Source organism: Podarcis liolepis (genome assembly GCF_965112155.1).
Source record: "Podarcis liolepis genome assembly, chromosome: 1".
NCBI classification, from domain to species: Eukaryota; Metazoa; Chordata; class Lepidosauria; order Squamata; family Lacertidae; genus Podarcis; species Podarcis liolepis.
Window position 1 is genome coordinate 17,251,537 of NC_139554.1, and position 24,389 is coordinate 17,275,925.

At 44.5% G+C, this 24,389-nt stretch overlaps 1 protein-coding gene across 2 annotated transcripts; it reads right to left on the minus strand.

Annotated features, from left to right (window-relative positions):
• Positions 1-1,929: 1,929 nt before the first annotated feature.
• Positions 1,930-18,993, minus strand: YY1 (YY1 transcription factor). 2 transcript variants are annotated; one of them, XM_083518851.1, is made up of 5 exons: positions 16,651-18,993; positions 8,148-8,298; positions 7,028-7,088; positions 6,540-6,698; positions 1,930-4,202 (listed from the first exon to the last, which is right to left on the minus strand). In XM_083518851.1, the coding sequence occupies exons 1-5, from the start codon at positions 17,378-17,380 to the stop codon at positions 4,020-4,022; spliced, it is 1,284 nt and encodes a 427-aa protein (XP_083374977.1). In that variant the 5' UTR covers positions 17,381-18,993; the 3' UTR covers positions 1,930-4,019. The 2 variants fall into 2 exon arrangements, with proteins under 2 accessions (XP_083374977.1, XP_083374976.1); XM_083518850.1 differs by having other exon boundaries at positions 8,148-8,310; positions 16,651-17,720.
• Positions 18,994-24,389: the final 5,396 nt, after the last annotated feature.

Here is a 24,389-nt window from a genome sequence, read left to right on the forward strand (position 1 = left end):
GGAACAGCAGTTATGATAGGGACCTGCCTCCAATGTCTAAAATGGCACCAACTGAGCAGCTTAGAATTGTCCTCAATTAATGGTGGTAATGGGGACCCAGCAACTGTGATTAGCAGATTCCATTCCTGTTCCTACAGCACAAGTAAAATGCCTACTTGCTGCTACAACTCATCCAGCTCACTGACTGTCAGGTTCAGTCATATATACCAAAAGTGAGGTGCTAGTACAGGCATAGGCAAACTCGGCCCTCCAGATGTTTCGGGACTACAACTCCCATCATCCCTGACCACTTGTCCTCTTAGCAAAGGATGATGGGAGTTGTAGTCCCAAAACATCTGGGGGGCCAAGTTTGCCTATGCATGTGCTAGTAGCAACAGCAGGACTGTTTAGTTTGCTGACAAATATTCAGGTTCTTTGATAACACTAATAGTTGTTGTTGTTTAATCATTTAGTCGTGTCTGACTCTTCGTGACCCCATGGACCAGAGCATGTTCGTAGCTTCGAGAACACTGTCCAACCATCAATCTTTCCCAACATCAGGGTATTTTCCAGGGAGCCTTCTCTTCTCATGAGGTGGCCAAAGTATTGGAGCCTCAGCTTCAGGATCTGTCCTTCCAGTGAGCACTCAGGGCTGATTTCCTTAAGAATGGATAGGTTTGATCTTGCAGTCCATGGGACTCTCAAGAGTCTCCTCCAGCAACACTGATAGTTAGGCTATCCTATAAACCCTATGGAGATGGTAGTATTTTTTTTTAATAAATGAACAGCAACCAGAGAATAAGGCAACGTCCTGGGAAGGAAGGAGCGAAGCTGCTGAACTCCAAAGGGTGCCGTTTCAGCTTCAGGGTTACGCTACATCAAAGGTGGGGAACCTGAGGTTCTCCAGACGTTGCAGGACTAAAACTCCTACCAGTCTCTCATAATTTGGTATATTGGTGGGGCTGATGGAAGTTGAGAGTCCAGCACAGGGAATCTACTGGTTCCCCACCTACACACTCTGCAGCTACACTTGGGCAGTATTTTTTAAATGAGGATTCAGACATGCAGCAAAAGGTGCTTGGTATTTCTAAAGGTGAAGTTAAAGCCTTAGAAGCGTCTCCCAAACTTGGTTCTCCAGTTGTCTCTGGACTACAACTCCCATCATCCCTAGCTAGGACTAGTGGTCAGGGATGATAGGAATTGTAGTCCAAAAACAACTCGAGAACCAAGTTTGGGAGACGCTTCTAAGGCTTTAACTTGTCTCAGGGACAAGAGGGCACATGGAGGATGAGAGGAAGTCCCACTTATGCAAGTGGACATTGCCCAAGCTGGAATTCAGAAGATGGCGTTACCATGTACAGTTAACTATGCAGTACAGAAAGTAGTACATGAATTTGTCATTGTTTACAGAGAACCTGATGTTATGCTAGGCATAAATATGGTTCTACGGAGGCATACACAATTGCAAGTGCTACACAGCAAAGTGTAAAAGAGAAAAGGATTTTTTTAGGTTGAGTCCATAAACGGAAACACTTGTCTACCAATGCTGGCTTACATTAGTGTAAGCAGAGTTAAGACAGATGATACCAAGACAGAAACAAAACTAAGGCTTGGCTTGAGATGGCCCCAAGATTCATTTAATTGGTGGGCAAGTTTCTCCAGAAACACAAGATCCCATTCCTTAGCAAAACTATTGCAGAAGTGATGCTTCAAGATGGGAAACCTTCAGTCTTGAGCAGGTACCTTAGTTTCCATTCCCCGTATTAAGAACTTAAGCCCAGGAGATTTACATTTTGAAGTTGCATCGCTGACACATGAAAATTGTATTCCCACTTCCCATCCAGTTCGAATATAAAATCAGACACTGGGGGCACACTGGCAGCAATATACCCATTCTCTGTCCTGTTGCAAGCGAGATCTTTGTTAATAATTGCAGATTCATTGCAGCAATGACGTTTCTGTACAACCAGGGTTGTGTTTATTTAAAAGCATTTATAAACCGCTTAATATTTTAAAAATCTCTTAAGCGGTTATACAAGCTGCTACAATTCTGCAGAAGTGTAAAACAGAAGTTGCAGCACACGGTACAGGGTTGATTTCAGCTTGCCAAGAAACTCATTTCTAGCCCTCAGTTCCTAGCCCTTAAGGTTGAAAGTAGAGGAATTCAATGTAGAGCTAAGCGGATGGCTTGGCCTGCCCCCCTCCTGAACATACAAGCTACTGAAGAGTGTCCCGATGCCCTTAGCCAACATGCAGCGTGCCGGGGGGGACGGGGGGACTCTGCTGTGCCAGGAGAAGTCCTTGTGCAGGATGAATCCCGTCATATTCTTGTGAGCATGGGGAGTGCCCTCAAAAGCTACTAAAATTTCCATTGATCAGGGGTGGGGCTTGGGTGCCCTGCACAGCTTCTTGCCATTGTCCCTTGATTAGGTTATGCAGAATTATTGTACAACAGTAACGCATTACAGAGTCAAACAAAATAGGTTGTATCATTTAAATTCACATCACTGATGCAGAAGCCACCCTTTTCTCGGCTCAGAATCCGAGTTAAGCTTGTTGCTGTTTTGGTACTTAGGGCAGCTATTGGACACCAAAAAGGAAAAATGACAGCAACTATACAACACAGCTCTGTTCAACAAAAAATATGCAACCTGCACTATACTGTGCTATAGATTCTCAAAGGTAAGAACCATCTCCCCCGGCCAAGAACAGGTTACTTCAGCATTCTGGTGTTTCAATTCACATGCACGACTCACCCCACTAATGGGTGCAGCTGTCATCACCTTACCTTATCAGACCAAGGCAGCAGAGGTTGTCTATAGGTTGTCCTGCTCCACCACTTGCTGAATGTAAAAAACAAAAGCTAAACTTCACTGTCAAAGCTGCAGTGCCCAATGGGAGGCTCCATATGATCAAGAGAAATCAAAATCTCCACAACTGCTTAGTGTTATTCAGGTTGGGGGTTTAGTGCTATGATGAAGATACACCACTTACATTAAAAATCTAATTGAATGCAGGGGAGGGGGGTAGTTAAGGTAACTTGAGTTTTATTTAGCATCCAATTTCTGGGACGTTAAAGAACTATAATTTGTCCTGGACAACAGAAGAAAAATAGGCTGTGCTTACAGATTGTTTTCTGCCATATTCTTTCTTCAGGACCACTGTTTTATTTTTTGCCCACTCTATTACATGGGATGTACATATCAGGTGTTGTTAAAAGGTCAGTGCCTGTACAATACATTCTACAACTGAGCACCACTTTCCTTAACTGAACAGGCAAAGAGAAAGTACACGGAACATCAGCATCTGGCAGTATTTTTCCCAAAAAAAGTGACTAAAATGGGTTTAAGTTGATTAACACTATTAAATCACATCTAATATTTGTTACTACATGATTTCATTACAGCTATACGATACAATTATACAAAATGTGTTAACATCAAAGAATACAACCAAAAAAATTAAGATAGCAAACAAAACCTATATAACTTTTTTTTCTCTTTACAGGAAAATACTTTTGAAGTATGCATGTAACTGCCCATTCTTTTAAAGAAAATCTACTGCAAGCAAAGTTATCAACCTCCAGAAAAAAATCACACATAGCATTACTAAGCATATCCCCAAAAAGTGTACAATATGCACACTTGGAAAATACAAAATTAAAAAATTGTAAGCAACAGGTGAGCTTCATATTTATAACAATGTGAAAAGTCCAATTTTAGCACTGTTGTAGAAAGAACTGTCTTTGATGCAAGTCCATGAACTGTCTTGCCTCCTCCAGGTGGGGCCACGCTTTACAAAAACACCGTACTCTCGAAACCCAAATTATAGAGCAAAATCGAGCATTGCAGCAATGCACCCTTAAAGTTTATTTTGCCACTTTATCAAAAACAAGTCCTTTAGGCGTGTAGGGTTCTTTTTTTGTTTGTTTTTTAAATTCTTTCCTAGAAACAATATACAAAGGGGAGGCTTATTCATTTTCAACCATTCTCCTGTAAAGTAAGATGCTTTGAGTCCAAGAGCTTTCTTCTTGCAGAGTTTCACTGGTTGTTTTTGGCCTTAGCATGTGTTAAGATGTGAGATTTCAGGTTAGTTGACTGAGCGAACTTCTTATTACAGCCATCAAAAGGGCACACATAGGGCCTGTCTCCAGTATGAATTCGCACATGTGTGCGCAAATTGAAGTCCAGTGAAAAGCGTTTGCCACAACCTTCGAACGTGCACTGTTGAATGAAAACACAGGGCATTAGGAGAATGTCTCAGTAGGACTAATATATTTGCCTCAAATACTGTGAACATGAAACTATGATTAGTTTGCTCATGGCATGCTGGCACTTTCCAGTCACCATTTCTATACAGTCTCTCATAGTAGTCTCAAGGCAGCGGGCAATCATTTTAAAAATGCAATACAAACATACAATATTCAGAATGAAGCTGAAACTCAAACCCATGGACTTCCATACACAGGATCATATTTGTTGCTGGTTGACTGACTGAATACAAAGAGTGATCACTAACAGTTTCCCGTCACCTTGGAAAAAGGTAACAAGTGGGATGCCACAGGGTTATGTCCTGGGCCATTGTTGTTCCAACGTCTTTATAAATGACTTGGGTGAAGGAATTGTGGGGATGCTCATCAAATCTGCAGATGCCACCAAACTGGGAGGGGTAGCCAATGCCACTGAAGACAGAATAGTGATTCAATCAGACCTTTAACAGATTGGAAAACTGAGCCAAAACTAGCAAAGTGAATTTCAATAGGGACATATGTAAAGTTTTACACTTAGGCAGGAAGAACCAACTGTACAGCTATAGGATGGTGGACCCCTGGCTTGCCTGGAGTACCTGTGAAGGGGATATAGGCCTCTTAGTAGACAAGCTTAACATCAGTCAACCGTGAGATGCAGCAGCAAAAAAAGCTAATGCTATTCTAGGCTGCATTAACCGAAGTGTAGTATCCAGATCAAGGGAAGTAAAAGTACTGCTCTATTCTGCCTTGGCTAAACCACACCTGGAGTACTGTGTCCACTTCTGAGCAACACAATTTAAGAAGAATGTTGACAAGCTGGAACATGTGCAGAGGAGGGCAACTAAGATGATCAAGGGTCTAGAAGCCAAGCCTTATGAGGAATGGTTGAAGGAGCTAGGACTAGATGACCCTCAGGATCCCTTCCAAATCTACAATGCATACAATCATACAAGGTATGATTCCATAATTTGTGACATGAAATTACTAGCAGTAAGATATCTCAAGAAAAAGCTTTACATTTCTAAAGCAGTTAAGTAGTGGTCTAGGTAACATTTCATAAGCCTATAAGCAGTTCCTGGTATCCTTCAAGCACCACCTTTACTCTTTCCCCAGGAATCCACATTTCCCCAGGAAAATACATTATAAATGTACACCCATTAACCACAACGTTACATTAAAAAAATTACTGCAAATAGCAGGCTTTCCACCAAGAACTTAGGAATCCCATGGACATGAAGAATTCACCCATTCCTTCCTATAAACGCTATGGTGCAATGCCTGTGTTATCTGAACAGTCTAGCAGGCATAACAAGCAAAGTACATCTCTGGAGGATAAAGACAATGATCACTTTATCCACTGAAATCAAAGTTGGCATTCACTATCTTGTTTCTATGCACTTGTTTCTATGCACGGCTTCATTCATAGCCCTCTTGCACGTTTTTTGCCAACGAAAGGCTGAGGAACATTTGATGAAGAGGCATGAATGGCAAAACATGGCAAAAGTCAATCTTGATTGCTTTATATAAAGGACGGTGAATAACAGCCATGGCAAACTACTACTACTAAGAGGTAGAACAACAGTTCTAAGAGCGCCAGCTTTCACAACAGGAACAGAATTTCTCCACTGTCTAGATTTCTGTTTATTGCTCCTATTACAAAAGTTTGCATACAAGCACATTCTAAAAACCTCAAGGAGAAAAAACACACATACAATTTGTTTATGATGTTGTCCAGTTTGTACATCTTGAGCTGGCAAACTAGACAGTATGACTTATCAGTGAAAGACATCCCACACCTATACAACCTCTGAGGCCTGGCCTGTAGTGGGAAAATGCAGCATGTCAGGAAAGGGAGAAACAGTTCTCAAGATATTGCACTCCATCTACATCAACAGCTTGCAAGTGCTCCAATAATTAAGTCTCTGACAATGATGAAGTGTGCAGCTAGCAAATGAAAGGCTTTGGGGGGGGGTGAGTGAGTGAATGTAATTACATTTTGCTAGGTATATTTTGCCTAGCAGCTATTAAGTCTGCTGCTTGTTATAAGACCTGATCTTAAACCTCCTGGTAACTGTGGAAAGATATAATCATGAATGGCCCAACAAGACAGGATAGGAAAAGATTTAGTGTAAAATGCCTATTGGGCAGTTGCTTGAATTATTCTCTGTCCACACATTTAGATTATTTCCAGCCCTTTGACTGGTCTTACCTAATTTTATCTGAGAACAGGTACCTTCGGGGGTTTTGAGCCTCAGAATGATCTCTACATGCAGCATAAATGTCTACCAAACGTATTTTGGAAAAAAGTTACCTGAAAGGGCTTCTCTCCAGTATGAACTAGCTGGTGCCGCTTTAGTTTTGAGCTCTCCACAAAGGCCTTGCCGCATTCCGCACAGACGTGGACTCGAGGCCCGTGAGTGTGCAGATGCTTCCGCATGGCAGAGTTGTCCCTGAACATCTTTGTGCAGCCCTTCGAGAGAATACAAAGAAGACCCATCAGTGGACTGTATTACAACTAGGATTTCCGGGTGCTCTACTAAAACACATTCAGCTTCTTCACATTTTTTGCTAAGTCGTTTTCAGATTTTTTAAATACATGAGCTGCTTTCCCTTTGTCCTAGTTGCCATGGCCCTTCTACTTCCCATCAGCAGAAACAATACTTTAATACAATACAAAATGTTAGCAACTTTCCTCATACTTTAATTTTTAAAAGGAACAGAGAAGTAGTCTTTATACTCTGAAGTTAAAAAGCATTTTATTGACCATCAGGCTATCAGCAATCATAATATTTTACTCACTTTATGAGGACAGGCTATCGTTCTTGGAGCATCATCTTCTTTGATTTTTCTTGGCTTCATTCTTGCAAAGAAAAGCACAACAGCATTGATCAGTGAAAAGGAAATATACAGTGGTGCCCCGCAAGACGAATGCCTCGCAAAACGAAAAACTCGCTAGACGAAAGAGTTTTCCGTTTTTTGAGTCGTTCCGCAAGACGAATTTCCCTATGGGCTTGCTTCGCAAGACGAAACGTCTTGCGATTTCTTGCAAGTTTGTTTCCTTTTTCTTAAAACAGCTAAGCCGTTAATAGCCGCTAAGCCATTAATAGCCGTGCTTCGCAAGACGAAAAAACCGCAAGACGAAAAGACTCGCGGAACGGATTAATTCCGTCTTGCGAGGCACCACTGTATTCTTATTTGCTTTGTATTAACAAAGTAATCTTCTGACATAAACCAACTGTATCGTATTGCAGTTGTGATGGCAAAGTCTCAAACTGACTGGCTGAGCTGGTGTGATGGCATGAAATATTGCACTGTCCAGGAAACTAAACAGTTTACAGTTCAACTTCTGTGAGGGAGGGGAAGCTGTTATTTTCGTTGGGAATAAAACCTCAAAAGAAATCTCAAAGGGTTAGGAAGTGAGAAGAGACTGGTCCTATCTCTGCACATTTAAGGATATGGAGCCCAGAGGGGGAAGGCTGGAGGCAAGATGGAATAGAGAATGGACTTTGAAACAGGCATCTGTAAACTTGAGGAATATGGCAGGCAAGCCAGAGAATTTATTCCAGAATGACCTAATCAGAGAGAGAACTCTGAAGAAATTTCACAGCAATTACGACAGTCTCTATGGCGAGGAAGAAAAACCACGGAGTGATGGAAGCTGGTCAAGGGTGACTAAAGGAAATGCCTGTAAGATCAAGATCCTGAGGGGGTAACCCACCAGCGTGACCTGCTCTCACTGTGGCATGAACTGGGAGGCTTTAAACTACACAATAAAGGGCATCCTCACACTCACAATTCCTATCTCAGTGACTGAACTCTTATGCCAGAAAGATCATTTCACAGTTCAGTATCTGATATATTATGAATGAGCATAATGGAATAATGTTTTTACTAGAAAAACAATTCTCTTACCACTTACCTTGCAAATTCAGCCAGCTGTTTAGGGTCGGAAAGATCGATGCCAGGTATTCCTCCAGGTGGTAGCTTCTTTCCTGTCATGTATTCAGAGTAGTCTGGAGGGGAGTTCTCACCAATGATCTGCTCTTCCACCACAGTCTCATGGTCAATGTCTTTTTTGTCATCTGAAATGATTAGAGCAAACTGAATTTTGATTTAACATCCTCGAAGGACACCACCGTTGGCTAGGCTTGTACCTTAGCACAACCTCTCCCACCCTTAGCGCTAGCAAACACCCCTCAAGCTATTTCCATATGCAGGGTCAAAAAGGTAATAAAATGCATTAGCAAATGATTATTTGCTTACAAAAATGTACTTTATGGAACTCTCTGCCCTCCACCCCAGTACTAAGCACTAGCTTTATAGAACATGCAATTATTTCCTATTTCAAATGAATACAATGCTAAATTCAATGTATGATGAGTTGTAACTATAAATATATACACTGGCAACTCTGCCAATTTCAGCTTAATTTAGCAACAGATGGCAATTAACTTCCATTTTCTTTTAATAATAATTCCCTCTTAAATAAAGAGGAATTCTGAATTTTTTTTAATTCTAAAGAACTGAATTCTTCAACTGCCAATTCCTTGCTGGAAAAATAATCCACAGCCCAACAAAGATATGAACAGCAGGCAGGGCACATATGCTAACTGAACATTTTGGGTAATCAAAATCTGTTGCCATAGCTTGTTATAAGGTGTTCGACAGTTTCTAGATTTCATTATCAATTCATTTTCTTCCTTTTTTAAACTACCAAAAGCACAGCACAAACAAAGCAATCTTAAGGGCAAAGGGAGAGAGAGAGACTGTGGCGGAGGAAGCCCCTTTGTCCTACAGGCAGGACAGAAAGGGGCAAGTGATTCCCACCCCTCACCCCATTTTGCCTTTAATGGCTGCTTGTCCTTTTAAAACCCTTTCCTTCCCACTGCTTCCAGTGAGAGGGTGTGATTGGGAGGATCCTAAAGATCCACAGTAGCCACCCCCGACCCAGAATGCCTCCTTTTTGTCCTCTCTGCTGTCCTACTTCCTTGACAGCTCCATTTGCCAAAGAGCAGCTGAGAACCAACAAGAAGTTCCAAGCATCTCCAAGGATCCCAGAATTGCTGTGCAGGTTTGGAAATGAATGAGAACTGAATGAGACAGGAGGATTGATCATGGAGATTACACGGCAGGTACAGTGCTTCCTGCAGCAGTGAACAAGGTCTTGTGATCCCTGCCTGCTATTGTGAGTCTTTGAAATAACATGGTATGTCCAAACAAGTACATATTTGTCCCTAATGCCTGCTCTTGAATGCTAGGCAGATCATCTGGAAACTAATTTGTGCTGTGGCTGCTGTAGACACCCACTTCTTCAGGGGAAGCATCAGAATCTGGCAAAAAGCCTTCACATCTTGTCAATGTGTGCATCAGGCTTTCGGTCCTGATGTCTGTTGACATGGGCGAAGGCTTGCAAAGGTGTCTGGGGAGAAGGAAAGCCTGCTAGTTAAAGCTGCCCAGCAACGCCTCTGTCCCTTCTGCTGTCGCAGCTATCAAAGACCAGACAAGGGCCCTAGATAAGCACTGCAAACTTTTCAAATGGTGCAGCGGGTGGTAGATCCTATTCCACCTTTTGAACCTTACCCTCAGAAGATGGTATGGCATCTCCTATGCGCTAGTAATCCACTTCTGTAGCCCCAGGTGGACGGATCCACTATCCAGAATCAGAGGGTGGGGTAGCCTAAAGATCCGCTGGCTTACACCCATTTTAATCAGTCCCTTCCTGTCTATGAGGGTTACCACCAACCTAGCAGAGCCACCCTGACAGGGTGGTCAGGCCATCTGGGTGCTCCCCTCCATCACTACCAATAGCAATTGCTCTCCTAAAGGAGCAACCTCTTCCTCTCCTAGGGCTCTCAGAAACTGTGCCTGGAATGGATGTGGTGTTGAATGCATCCTCCTTTAAACCTAGAACACATATTCAGCCAAAAGCCCACCTCATGACCCACCCTGGCTAGGTAGAGGGGTGGGTGGTGGGGAATGCAATGAAAAGACCCACACATCAAGATGGGAAGGACCAGAAACTACATAGGAACTCACTCCACTCAGAGGATATAGGACGCTAATTTCAATGACCTTGAAAGTGGGAGGGCAGATCTATGAATTACTGCCTCCACTGAAGAAGAAATTAGCTAGTTTAAACTCCCTGTAAGGAAGAATAGTGAATAGCTCTACCCCTAACACCATCCAAAAATAATATTTGCATGTAAGAAATGAATAAGCCATAGGCTAATTTGTCAAATGTCTGCTGTAAAGTGGGAAATTCATGAATTGATCCCATTATTTTAGTTTCCACATAAGCTAACAAGGAGAGGTATCAAGAATAGCTCACCCTTGAAAATTCTTCCTAGTGAAACACCAAACTAAGGCCGGGGGGCCAAATGCAGCCCAATCGCCTTCTCAATCCGGCCCGCGGACGGTCCATGAATCAGTGTGTTTTTACATGAGTAGAATCTGTGCTTTTATTTAAAATGCATCTCTGGGTTGTGGGGCACAGGAATTCATTATTTCACACACACCCCCAAATAAAATATAGTCCAGCCCACCACATGGTCTGAGGGACGATGGACTGGCCACAGCAGAAAAAGGTTGCTGACCCCTGACCTATATAGTTCTTTCATTCTTTGTGAATGCCACCACTAGCTCTAAATACAATTTTCAAGTAGTAGTTCAATGCAGGATTCTCAGGAATTCCGTCCTCCTGAATAGTGTCCAAATCTCAAGAATTCCTAAGTACTTAATTCGTCCCGGAGGTCCGTACTTAACCTGAAACTGTTCTTAACCTGAAGCACCACTTTAGTTAATGGGGCCTCCCGCTGCCACCGCGCCACCAGTGCACGATTTCTGTTCTTATCCTGAAGCAAAGTTCTTAACCCAAGGTACTATTTCTGGGTTAGCGAAGTCTGTAACCTGAAGCGTATGTAACCCGACGTACCACTGTATAATTTTTTATTTTTATACTTGCGCCATTCAAATGTCATCAATGCTCTAGAAAGGTGGATTTGAGTTTATGAATAGAGATGGTAAGTCTGGTTAAAGAATGAGGATTTAAGTAACATGACAGATGACTTGAAGGAGCCATGGGAGAAAGAAGCAAAAGTAACCAGGAACAAGTAAGATTGGAATGCACAGTAAAGAAGACAATGAAATGAGATTGGATATAATGCTGGTCTGCATGCATGTCAGTGCTTCTGAACTTTCACCATAAGTCTTATTTGCTCATGTCCCCAATTATGTGCTTAGGATGAATCATTGCTGTTAATTGGGAAAATCATTTTACATTCTGTAATTTTTTAAAAAAGAAAAATATATATTAAGTGGTTTTCAAGTATGCTGAACTATTGGACTTGGATGAGTTGAATACTCTCTGGTGGATGATTATACCTTCAAAGAATGGAGATTAAAGAGCTGCTATTGCTTTGTTCTTAGGTTTCACAGTGTATGGTTCTAGGAACCTAACTTGACAGATCATCTAACCTAGAAGAAGCAAGCTATATGCACATTGAGCAATAATATTTGTATATTATCATGCAGAACAGATTACTAGCATGGGGAATGCAAGAATTTAAGAAGAACACTGTTGGATCAGACCAAACACCCATCCAGTCCAGCATTCTGTTCACATAGTGACCACTTCCAAATTTGGGAAACCAAATGAATTATAGCCGTTCTCTGTTCTGGTGAGCATTTGGTTCATTTATCTTCTGTACATAACAAACCCCCCAAACTGGCTTGAGCAACCAAAAGGTAACAGAGCAGAAAAAATCCAGTAGCACTGATGGATGCAGTCAAGTTTCAGAAGCATAGTTAAGGGCATCAGTGGACGATTTGGGGCTTAAACGTAACATGAGAGGATGCCAGTGGCCACAGGTGATGTAATGCTAGTGATATGGCTGAAGACATCATATTATGCAGATACATGCTGAATTTCTAATAACTAGGATCTAAACTTACATTTCTACTTCTGGGCATTATGACCTAGATCTTACTGCAGTGAATTCTTATTAATGAGATACGCCTGTACCACTTCAGTCTGATGAAAACTATACAATGGGGTGGGGGAGAGAAACTAGGCTAAAATGCTTCTCGGTGATATCTGGATTTCTATGTGGAAGTAATGCCTAGTTCTGAAGAGCATTCTGGAGTGGAATAGATGTACTAGGCTTCTGAAAAAGGGATGGCACATAGGATTGGGGGAACCCGTGGCCCCCATAAGTTGTTGGACTCTAGCTCCCATCAGTCCCAGAGAACATGGCCAATGGTCAGGGATGATGGGAGACGGGAGTCCAACAGAGTATAGGGGGCCACAACCTACACACCCCTAATTTAGAAGATGCTATCTGACAAGGGTCACTGCAATAGCCATGCAATAGTTTCCTGCTTACTAACGGAGAGGGATTTCTTAATGGTTTGAGAAATAGCATTGTGCTATAATGGGACCCTGGAATGTAACTAATTACCCAGAATGACAACAGAAGGTAAGGACTTCCCTTAATTTGAAAGCTGCAAGTTATTAAATTGCTTAAGAAGCAACTCTACTCAACCCCAAACTTCAAAATTAAAAGTCACTTGAGAGCAAGTACATGGTATTTGGTGTAGTAACACAATTTTTTAGTAATTCAGGATATTATGCTAGAAACTATTAGGCTTTCCACGTGCATGAAAAGGGGGGAAGAGAATGCCTAAGAACTGTTTTTGACCTCCACTGTCACAAGTTCAGATAAGGCACAGCATAAATGCAATTATGGAGCAAGTTGAACTGGTTACCAAAACTTGGTTTCCATCCCATAAAACACAGGATATGTAAAAAGATGCATTCAAGATTTCAGAAGACGGCATCTGAGAAGTTTAGGAAGTTTAACCAGTTCAACTATTTGAGCATCTGAAAGGGAGTGCCATTTAATGTATAGTACTGTAACTGAACACATCCTCCTCAAATCCTACCCTATTCAATTCAGTTCAGAACTGGCAGAAGTGTTAACTTTCCTTCAACAATTATTTTTGCAGGAGGGCATTAAAGTTCCCTTAAACAAGGCTAAAGGAATATTCTGGGTAGCCAGTCCCAAAACTGAGGGATGCATAGCCCTCCTGTTCAGAACTTGGGAGAATCCAAAAGAGGAGAATAATAGCACAAAGACGATATAATACTTGGTAAAGAGATGGCTCAGTAGACAGCATGAAACAAGGATGTCATATAACTCTTCTAACTTTGTACAAACTGTTAAAAGTTTGATTTGAGCCTTTTTGTGTTTAATCATCATACTATAGTATTTCAGATATATCCCACTGTTAAGAGTGGAAGGCATATATGAAGAATTCAATTATGCTACTTCTGTTAAGCACACCTTGAACTAGTGGTCTGTAAAGTGCCTAAAAGGAGCAAGCACAATATTGTGATCAAACAGGGCAGGTACTCAATTAAATTATATAAGCAGGCTGATGGACTTCGAGAGCTATCAAGGCTTCAGAGCACCACAGAAAATAATGGGTGTATATACATATTACATTTCAGCAGAAAAGGCTATTGCATTATTTATACAAGGTCAAAACAAGCCTGGATTAATGCACTGATTTTGATTCAGAAACAGAGAGAATTGAGCCCATAACTAACAGAAGTTCATTTAGGCCATCAACATCAGTAGCTTCAGACACCTTACTAGATGCCTGAAAATCCACACCTCAATGACTTTTGGCACCTCTGGCAATAGCTTCTGCATCATGTAATATTTGATAAAGCTGCTTAACATAAGCACAAGGCATATAGCACTACAATCTGCACTACAAAGTAAGCCCCATTTATATCAATAGTACTTGCTTCTAAGAAAGCATGTGTGTCACTGCAGAAATTATCCATTTAACATATTATCAGATTCCGTGAACCACTTATGAAACTCAATTACTTGAAAATTTATCAGCGTGGTCAATAAAGTGATAAGGCTATGGAAATATCATTTTAGGTTGTCACAGAATGCCACCTGCTCAGTTTCTCTGAAGTACCAGAGGACAAGATAACCAATAGTGAGGGGGACTGGAAATTTTAAAAACACTGAATAAAATCTGTTCTGGCATAGTTTTTAGACAGCACACAGGATCGAGCTATGATGTTCCACATAATCTAATGTGAGTTGCTTCCTAAGAATTACAAGCCTTAGTTCTAAATTAAGTGATTGGGTTTAGTAGTTTGGATTTATAGTAGGCATGTTCAAAGTCCGTTTTGGAGGCCTAATCAGGCCCCTGTGGCAGTTTATTTCCTGGGATAAAATCCTAAAAAACCCTCAACAACTTCAGTCCTAAAAAAACTCAACAAACATAGCCCTTCATCAAATCTGGCCCTCTTTGAAAGAAGTTTGGACACCACTAATTTACAGAGAGCACACCAAACACATCTGTCACTGGTCTCTAAGCAATGTAAGAATGATATATTTACTCAATGAAAAAATATCATGTACAAAATTAGTACAGCACAAATGTTATGTAGACTGTATAGTCAGAGATTCTGGATTGTGCTCCTGGCTGGCAGTGTTTATTTTATTAATGATTAAAACAATTGCTCTGTCCTGGGGATTATGTTGTGCTGCTATTATTAATATACAAAGTTGCCCTTTTAACACCAGGACTTTCTAAAACTATGTATTATCAATGCAGTAATAAGGCAGAAACTCAAACTAATTCAGCAAATATTTATGTTTCTTTCACTTAACACACTGAAATGTGCATGAACTGTGTTCTAATCAGCCAAGCAGGAATATATTGTAAAACACCAGGAGCCAAATTCATACCCATTTTTGTTTCTGTAGGCGATACTTCAAGGGATCTACTTGAGTATAACCTGGGATAGCTCACTCATTAGAGCATGAGACTCTTGGGTGAAACATTCCTGCAATGCAGGGGGTTGGTCTAGAATGACCCTCACAGTCCCTTCCAACTCTGCAATTCTATGGATTAGGGCACTTAAAAATAAAGGATTAATGGTAGTAGGTTCTCCATTCATTAACACTCTATTTAACTTGAAAAAACCATTTGAGAACTCTAAAACCCTTAAGTTTCCTACAGCTGCTACCCTTTACTATTAACCCATATATACAGGCAGGAACCACAAGCACTGTTTACTGCGGAGGTTAATTCCCTTGAAACAACATATCCTGGATCTGGAGGCCGGCAGTGTCAATTTCACACACCTGCTGTGTAATGAGAAGAGGTGGCAGCACCTATTAAGTCAAAAGGCACTCTCTCTGCTGGTCTTCTGCCAGAGATCCAGCTTCCAGGGTCAGAGAGGATCCACCTCCTTCCTCCAGAGCAGATGTCAGTGATCCAGGCGCCTAATTTTAGGACTCCCTCAGACCCAAGTTATTAAAACCCCCGCTAGATGTCAGCTAAAGAGACTTTTAAGCACCGTGAAAACAGGCTCAATTTGGGAAACGTGTTTCGTGTAAAGGGGCTCTGGTGTTGGAAGGAGGCGGCAACTAGGGCGCTTCCCCGACTTACTGGCAGTAAAACTGAAAGCCGCGCTTCCTGAACAGACCTCTTGTCGGAATTTATTCGGGAGTTTTTATGGGGAGGAGAGGGGGACTTAGCCAAAACCCCGGGGGGAAGGAGAGAAATGAGGAGGAACCAGTCAGGCAAGCGCTACGAAGTCGAGGCGGCTGGTTGGGGAAAGGAAACGGACATGAGGCGGGGCGCAAGAAGGGAAGGGAAGGAAACGGCTTATCCGTTTGCTTGCGGGGGAAGGAAAGAAGGTTGAAAAGACGACGAAGGGAAAAGAACAGCGAGGAGGGAAGGGAACGTTTAAAGGTCGCCCCGAGTCTGTCACGGGGTAGAGAATTAAAGGAAGGAGGCTACACGGAGAGGAAAGGGGACGGAAACGAGGCAGCTCGAGGGAGAGAGGCTGGAAGAGGGGAGGGAAGGGGCCGCCAAGCTCGGCCCGCGCCGCCGCGTGCCTGCCCCGCCTCCCTCCTCCTCCCTCCCTCCCTCCCCCTACTGCAGAAACTACGCCATTGCGGCCTAGTCCAGGAGTCACTCAGAGAACGAGAGGAGTTGTAGGGGGGGGAGGGGAAGGAAGGAGAGCGCGCGCGCGCGGACAGGCAGGCAGGCAGGCGCGCCGCCTCGCCTCCCCTCCTCTCTCTCTCTCTTCCTCTCGGCCGCCATCTTGGCGGGGCCGCCGCCATCTTTCTTTCCCTTTTCCCCCCCGCCGGAGGGAGCCGGGCAATCAGGCAGAGGCAAGCGCAGACCCCGCCATCTTTTCGGGGGAAGCCGCCATACTTGCCCTGGCGAGATGAACATGGCGGCGCCCATCACACACATCCAAACATGGCCTCCCTTCAAAACAAAACGGGGGGAAAGTGCCCGCCGGGCCCGGAGAAGGGCTCCCCGGACCCTGGGGGCCTCCCCGCGCAAGGTGCCGAGCCCCGCCCGGCCGCTCCACTTACCCGAGGCCCACATGGTGACCGAGAACTCCCCCTCCAGGGTCTTGATCTGCACCTGCTTCTGCTCCCATTTCCTGCCGCCGCCGCCCCCTTCGGCCGCGCCGCCGCCGCCGCCTCCTCCCCCCGCCAGGTAACTCTTCTTGCTGCTCTTCTTCCCGCTGCCGCCGCCGCCTTTCTTCACCCGGCCGCCGCCCGAAGAGGAGCCTCCCCCTCCCGAGCCGCCCTTGCTCCCGGCGGCCGCGACGGTGACCAGAGTCTGCTCGATGTACTCGTCCTCTCCGGCCGGGGCCGGCACGGGGATGAGGATCTGGTCCTCGAAGCCGTCGTCTGCCCGCAAGCCGTCCGAGTCGTCTCCGCCGACCACCTCCTCGCGGGTTTGCACCAGGATCACCTCCTGGTGGTGCGGGTGGTGGTGCAGGTGGAGCTGGCCGCCCCCGGCGCCCACGCCGCCTCCGCTGGGGTCGCCGTCGGTGACGAGCGGCTGCAGGGCGATCATGGGCGGGTGGTGGTGATGGTGGTGGTGGTGGTGCCGGCGGTGGGGCGGGTGGTGAGGGCCGCAGTCCTCGCAGCACTCGTCGTCGTCGTCGTCCTCCTCCTCCTCCTCGCCGCCCACCACGGTGGTCTCGATGGTCTCCACCGGGATGGTCTCCACCTCGATCTCGTGCAGCTCCACGATCTCGGCCGGCATCTCCGAGCCGTCCGTGGCGATGTACAAGGTGTCTCCCGAGGCCATGGCGGCGGGCGCAGCGGCGGCGGCCCCGAGCCTAGCGACGGGCCTCGGCTCCGCTCGTCCGCCCGACGCCGGCGGGGCTCAGGCTCCTCTCGCTTGCCTTCCTTCTCCCTCTCCTCCTCCTCCGCGGCCGCCTCCTCCCCCTTCCACACAAACACCAGCTCCTCGCTGGGAGGGAGGGAGGAGGGTGGGAAGCAAGCAGGCAGCAGCCTCCGCCGCCGCCGCCAAATCCCGCCCGCGCCGCCTCGCGAGACTTCCGCCGCTGCGAGAGACAGGCGCCCCGAGCCTCCCTCGCCCGCCATCCAGGCCCGGGGGAGGCCGCGGCTGCCGACGGGACACGCCCTCCGCTCGCGGCCGGGGGGCCAATCGCCGGGCGAAGCTCGACCTCAGGGCTCCGCCCACCACCCAAACCACGCCTCACTCACCAACGGCCAAACAGGCCGGTTGGTCTTCCGCCGCCCCTTGCTTCCCCCCTTCTCGGCGCCCAGCCTATCGCGAAGGAGCTCGGCCGCGGGGCCACGCCCACCCACCCGCTCCTCCTCCTCCATGATCTCCCTCTTGGGTTCCAGTCAGCTTGCCGTTGGCTTCTGACGAAACTTCTCTCGGCTGGGTCGGCCGTTGCTTTCTGCGGCCCCGCCCACTTCTCTGGAGAGAGCTGCTCGCGACGGTCATTGGCTGGTTCCGGTTTGCTGGGCCGGTTGGCGCGGCGGCAACTTGGGCGCCGCTCGCTTTTCTGAGGGGTCGGTTCCCTCAGAGCGTCCGCGGCGGGTGGGAACGTGTCGCCATCCCGGGGGCAGTTTTGAAAAGAGGGACGGGAGGGTGGGGAGACTGCCTCCATCGGGCGGAGGATTTCCCCCGCCTTGGAGGCAAGGGGAGCAAAATGCCGCCTCGCCGCGGCTTCCCTCCCGCCGCTTCGCTTTGCTAATACGAATCGCGCTTTCGCCGAATCCTGCCGCCTCCCTTTAAGGGCCCTCCGAAAAGGACCAAAAAATGCGGAGCTCTTCCTCACCAGGAGACGCGGAGGTTTCGTCGCCTCCCCAAACCGCCAGCAGCTGAAACGACAGCGCTCCTCTCTTCGGGCGATTCCAGATTTGGCTGCCCGCGATCGCTCCGTTTTGGGAAGCGAACTGGTTGCCGTTCTTGCAATTGGATGCTCGGCGCATCGTCTGAAGAGACGTCGCTGCCTTTATTTTCCCTTTGGGAACTGAGCTGCCGCTGCCCCGCAGGCATTTCTGGAGAGGTGCCTCTTGTCTAACATGATTTTACAGCAACGTGCCTCGCGATCCTATGCAAACGGGGGACGCCTGGGACAAGGTGAAGGACGAATGCATATAATATTCGGAGGCTGGTTTCGGTGGTGCTTGTAAAAGTGCTCCAGTAAATTGTGCTTAAGAGTGTAACCTCTTCTTCCCATTGCTTTTCTTTTCTGCGTCTTGGCTTTTTTTGGGATTCAGCACCTGAGGAAATGGACTGCGTAGTTTTCATTTATTTGTAAACTGCTCTGGGAAGCTTTTCTGGTTGAAGGGTAAGATGTAAATGCTTCGAATAAATAAACTTTGCACTCAAGAATGGGTGCAGAAATGGTTGCTTTCGTTCCTTCACTTGTGTTTATTTGGATTACAATATTAATGGTTATGCTTAGCGTGAATTCAATTAATGTGTGCTGTTGTGCAAAATGTAATAATTTATAATTTAAGACCCTCCAGCTGCTGCTGGACTCGACTCCCATCACCCCTGATCTTGCTGGCTGGCTCTGATGGGAGTTGGAAGTCCTGTATTTTGAGGTTTTATATTCCTGCTTTAGAATATTTAACTATTTTCCCCCTATGAGATCCAGAGTAATGTTTCCTAACATTTAAAACATTTCAGGGACACTACTTAGTGTACCTTGTAGAAAATCTCAGTGAACATGGGGGACTTTCTTTTTAAATACTTTATTTTCTTGTTTAAAAATTGCACACATAACTCATGGAACTTTTATGTGAAACAAGCATACTTTTCAAATGTATCTTTCAATCTTCCTTCCAAATTATAAATGAAATGTGTCAGGGTGAGGATGATTTAAATTAGGAAAAATATTTTTGTGGCAGAAGGTGTGCTGTGGAGACTGAGTGTTGTGGAGTGTTGTGCAGTCACATTAGTTAACTTAGATATGGAGAAGCGAGAATTGTCCTGCCATCACAGCTTACTTTTAGCTTGTGCTAGCTAGAGAAATTAAGGTGAGCTTATAAATGCAGGAGCGTGCCAAGGTCAGACTGGCAACAAGCTAAATGTACAGTTAATGATGGCTAATGGATTTCAATAAACAGCCTCTGGTCTGTTTGCAAAGGAAGTCCCACTGATGCTAGGATAGTGTTCAGGGCAGGCTTAGAGTGGATAGCACTGAATGCAGAGTAACCAAATTGACTAAATGTCATTGGATTATTAGGGAAAATGCACTATGCTTTAGTGATAGACAACATAAGTTGGACTATCCTTGTCCAGATGGGGCACAGCTGGGCCACCATCTGAAGCTGATGGAAGGCACTCTGCTGCACTGAGGCCATCTGAGCCTCAAGCAAGGATCCAGAAGTACCGGTACCCTGAAGCTGTGTACCCGCTCCTTGAGAGGGAGAGTAACCCCATCAAGAGCAGGCAGCCTGCCATCCATCTGGACTAGAGAACTACTCCCTAAAAGAGATGCAAAACATGAAGGCTGTAAAACATCACAATAGGCAGAAGAAGAAGAACTGGTGCTGAGACAATATAGTTCTTCTGCTGGGTAGGTGTATAAAGTACGAGGAAAGGTGATGTTGTGAAAGACAATAAACATTATTAATAAGGTTCGACTTCCACTCTCAACTTCCTTTGCCATTCTTTGTATTCTCCTGTAGCAATCCTTTGACTTTGTTGGGGGGTTAAAGAAACAACCATTTGAAAATCGCAGAAGATTTTGATCTCTCCAAAGCATTCACTGAAGCAAATGTCAGTTCAAAGTGAAGGGCAATATCAAGCTTTGGGATGTCTCAGGGCAGAGTCAGGATTCAGGGGGTTCCTTGGGAGTCTGCCCTCCTGGATCAGACCAAAGGCCCATTTCATTCAGCATCTTATGCAAACTGATCAATCAACTGCCTTCAGCAGGATATGAAGGTGGTGGACTGCTTCATTGGAGGTGTTTAAACATGTTGGATGGCCATCAGTCAGAGATTCTTTGGCTGTGATTCCTGCTTGCAGGGGATTGGACTTGATGACCCTTGGGGTCCTTTCCAGCAGTACATTTCAAAGACTATATGAATGCAACAGCATTCTCCCTATTTTTGATTCCCAGCAAATGAAATTCAGAAGCAACCCTGGAGAGTGACCATTATGGCCAATAGCCACTGATAGCCTTATCCCACAAAATATTAACCAGTATACTACCACATACCTTCTGATCATTCCTGTACGAAGATACATATGTCCCAGTGCATTTAATGTTAACAACTTTTAATTGTCCCTGGAATTTGACAGCCGCGTTGCCAACGCACAGATGGAGTAAGTGACCGGACCAGGCTTCCGTGCCTAGAGAAGGAGGTTAGGAACTTAACCACATGCAATCCTGAAACTGTGTTTGGGACAACAAGAACATTCCAAACTAGGCTGCAAACTAAAAACACTGTTGGTAGATCCCCTTGAATAGATGGGGAATATCCTCCAGATATGCTGATAATTGCTATGTTTTTCAGTGTGTATTTTATTCTGCTTGTAAGTTGCCTAGATACTATTTTTGTATTAAGTGACAAATAATAGCCACAGTATGGGGGTGTACTGGGCAGCAGAACTGAGTTAGAAAGGGGGGAAAGGTATGTCCCAGTTTCATCTCATCAGTGTACAACATCCAGAATAACATTTCCTTACTGCACAGAATCTGTGGAATTGTGTCGAAGGCAGGTTGGCAACTGCCTCTCTTAGATTTCTTCCTTTTCTTTAAAAAAAAAATGCTTTATTGAAATTAAAAAGAAATAACAAACAAAAGGGTTATCCAGAAGAAAGAAAATAAAATGGTAATTTTCTCACATCACATCACAATATGTTCTTCTTGGATTTCTAATGACTTCTCGCTACCCCATCGTGCATCTACCACTTAGTCTATCTAGTACACTACTTATTTTCATTTTCTTTTGTTAATTTTCATCAATATTATATTCTCTTATAATTATTCATCATACCATAGAAGTCATTCAAGGCCTGCCACTGACATCACGTTATTACAGTAATCCTTAAGATATTTTTGTACATGTCCCATTTCCTAATAAATGCTTGATCAGTATAACCTCTCAGTTTTTCTGTCATTTTTGCCAACTCGGCATATTCCAACAGTTTACTTTGCCACTATAGCTTTGTCGGAATTTTATCTCCTTTCCAGTTCGTAGTGATTAATATTCTTGCAGCTACCGTGGCATACAAGAATATTTCTCTCGCATTTTTAGGTATGTCAGGGCCTAGTATCCTCAGGAGGAAAGCCTCCAGGTTTTTTTTATGAAGGATACCTTAATCATTCTTTTGAGCTCATTATAAATTACATCCCAAAATTCCTTTATTTTCTTACAGATCCACCACATTGAGCCTTCCGCATCCCCACATCTCCAGCATTCACTTGAAATGTTCTTATACATTTTAGATAATTTTAGTGGTGTTAAGTACCAGCGGAATTGCATCTTCATAAAATTTTCTTTCAAGGTGTAGCATGCTGTGAACTTCATATTAACCTTCCATAGATTTTCCCAGGCATTCATTGGGATACTATAGCCAAAATCTTGAGCCCACTTGACCATTACAGATTTTACCTCCTTGACTGGGAAGTCCAGGAGGAGTCAGTACATTCTGCAGAGAATTTTTACTTTAGAGTTGATCAGTTCTTTTTGTCAGTTCGCCTTTAAACCGATGTCCAGCGACTGGACTAGGCGACTGGAGCACTTTCAGAGACCTTCCAATCCTGGAAAACAGGTCCCAGTGCACTGGACTCATGCAGAGTATAAATAATGTGGAAGCTAGCTGTGAAGCATAACTCCTTTTATTTCTAATAGCTACTACAAACTAAAGAACTACTGGCTTGCGTGAGTGTTACATCTTCCTCTCAGCCATCTAGTCACTACATAGATAAGACTGTCTCCACACAGAGTCAGGCAGTCAGGAGAGGAAGAAGAGCAGTTTCCGCCCCCTCCTTTCTCAAAACATCTGATCAGGAGATTCTTGCAATGGGAGGGGTGAAAATTTCGTTGTCCCCGAAGGGGGCAATGACAATAAATATATTATTATTTATTATTATTATTATATCAACACTTTTTCCAATCTGGAGCATTCCATCGCAAAAACATTTCTTTCGTCTAGTTTAAATACCTCGTGAAGTTGGTGATATTGTAACCAACCTGACAGATGTTCTCTAATTTCTTCAAAGTTTTTTAGTTTCAGCTGATTTCCTTCCTCTTTTAATAATACTTTGTATTTTGGCCAATTCCCTTTCATATATTTTTTTCTTCACTGCTAGTGCTGCTCTTAGATTTCAGGGAATGATAGATCCAAAAAGACTAAAGCCTTCCTTGGAATTGTATCCTGTACTTCTGACTGTGTGTATGCAAAAGCGTAGGAAATGTCTGCGTTGGATAGCCTCCTGTTGTAATCCATGGCTGCTGTAGTGGGCGCTCTTACCCATGTAATCTTGAAATCATACATTTTCTTTGGGAATGTTGTTAATTCATAATTGGAGGTCAGAGCCAAGCAGTTCAGCAAATTGAAAATGAAATGGAATTACGTTTCCTCCTACAGATTCTGCTGAATTGCATTTATTTCAACAAGGTAGGGTTGCCATATTTCAAAAAGTGAAAATCTCAACACAAAAGTTGTTGAGCATTTCCCTAACATTTCTGCGAATTCCACTTTTTGCGATGGCCAAATCCCAGCTATGTCCAGGAAATTCCAAACGTATGGCAACTCTACAATATAACCAACCATAGTTATATTTTCAGAGGAGGGGCAGCCAACGGGAGGCCCTTCAGATACTGCTGGACACCCCCCCCATCCTGTGCCACTGAGGCTTATGGGAGTTGGAGTCCAACAACTTCAAGAGATTGCAGGATCCCCACCCCCTTCTTTCTCTCAAGAGTTATGACAGAGTAGCAACCACCTGGGCATTCTCTGGTCCATGGGTCAGCAAACTTTTTCAGCAGAGGGCCAGTCCACTGTCCCTCAGACCTTGTGGAGGGCTGAACTATACATTTTTTGGGGCGGGGTGAACGAATTCCTATGCCCCACAAATAACCCGTAGATGCATTTTAAACAAAAGCACACATTCCACTCATGTAAAAAACACCAGGCAGGCCCCACAAATAACCCAGAGATGCGTTTTAAATAAAAGCACACATTCTACTCATGTAAAAACACGCTAATTCCTGGACTGTCTGTGAGCTGGATTTAAAGGGCAATTGGTCTGGATTCGGCCCCCGGGACTTAGTTTGCCTACCTGGTCCCTTCCGCAAAGAAGTTGGTGCTGAAGATCAGTGTTTGGCTCCTGTGAATGAATGAACCTATCAGTTGCCTCAAGGTTCAGTTTCAACACACTTTTTAACATCTGAATCAGGGGAAGAGAATCTTCAGCAGCCCAAGGGTGGGTGGGGCCTGAGGCCCATGTGAGTGAAGCAATTGATGCAAAGTTTCACAGAACACCCTCTCCCTTTCTAGACCCACCCCTCTCCATCTGCCATGTGGACAAGCAAGAGTCCAAGGACACATTCCAGACAGGCAAGGACCTTCAAGGAGAGTATGGAGTATTGCTGGTGAGGGACATGGATTGGGGAATCACTACGGTTGAGGATGTTTAGCCTGGAAAAGAGGAGGCTCAGAGGGGATATGGAATATCTCAAGGGCTGTCCCATGGAGGATGGAGCAACCTTATTTTCTGCTCTGGAGAGTAGGACCCAAACCAATGGATTCAAGTTACATGAAAGGAGAGTCCGACTAAACCTCAGGAAGAACCTTCTGTCAGTAAGAGCTATTC

Bases quoted from the DNA above. Each gene is read 5' to 3' on its own strand.
- YY1 (XM_083518850.1), bottom strand. From the start codon at position 17,380: ATGGCCTCGGGAGACACCTTGTACATCGCCACGGACGGCTCGGAGATG. The intron at 6,699-7,027 runs GTGAGTAAAATA...ATTCTCTCGAAG, and splicing joins CGATAGCCTGTCCTCATAAA to GGCTGCACAAAGATGTTCAG. The intron at 4,203-6,539 runs GTAACTTTTTTC...TTCATTCAACAG, and splicing joins CTGGAGAGAAGCCCTTTCAG to TGCACGTTCGAAGGTTGTGG.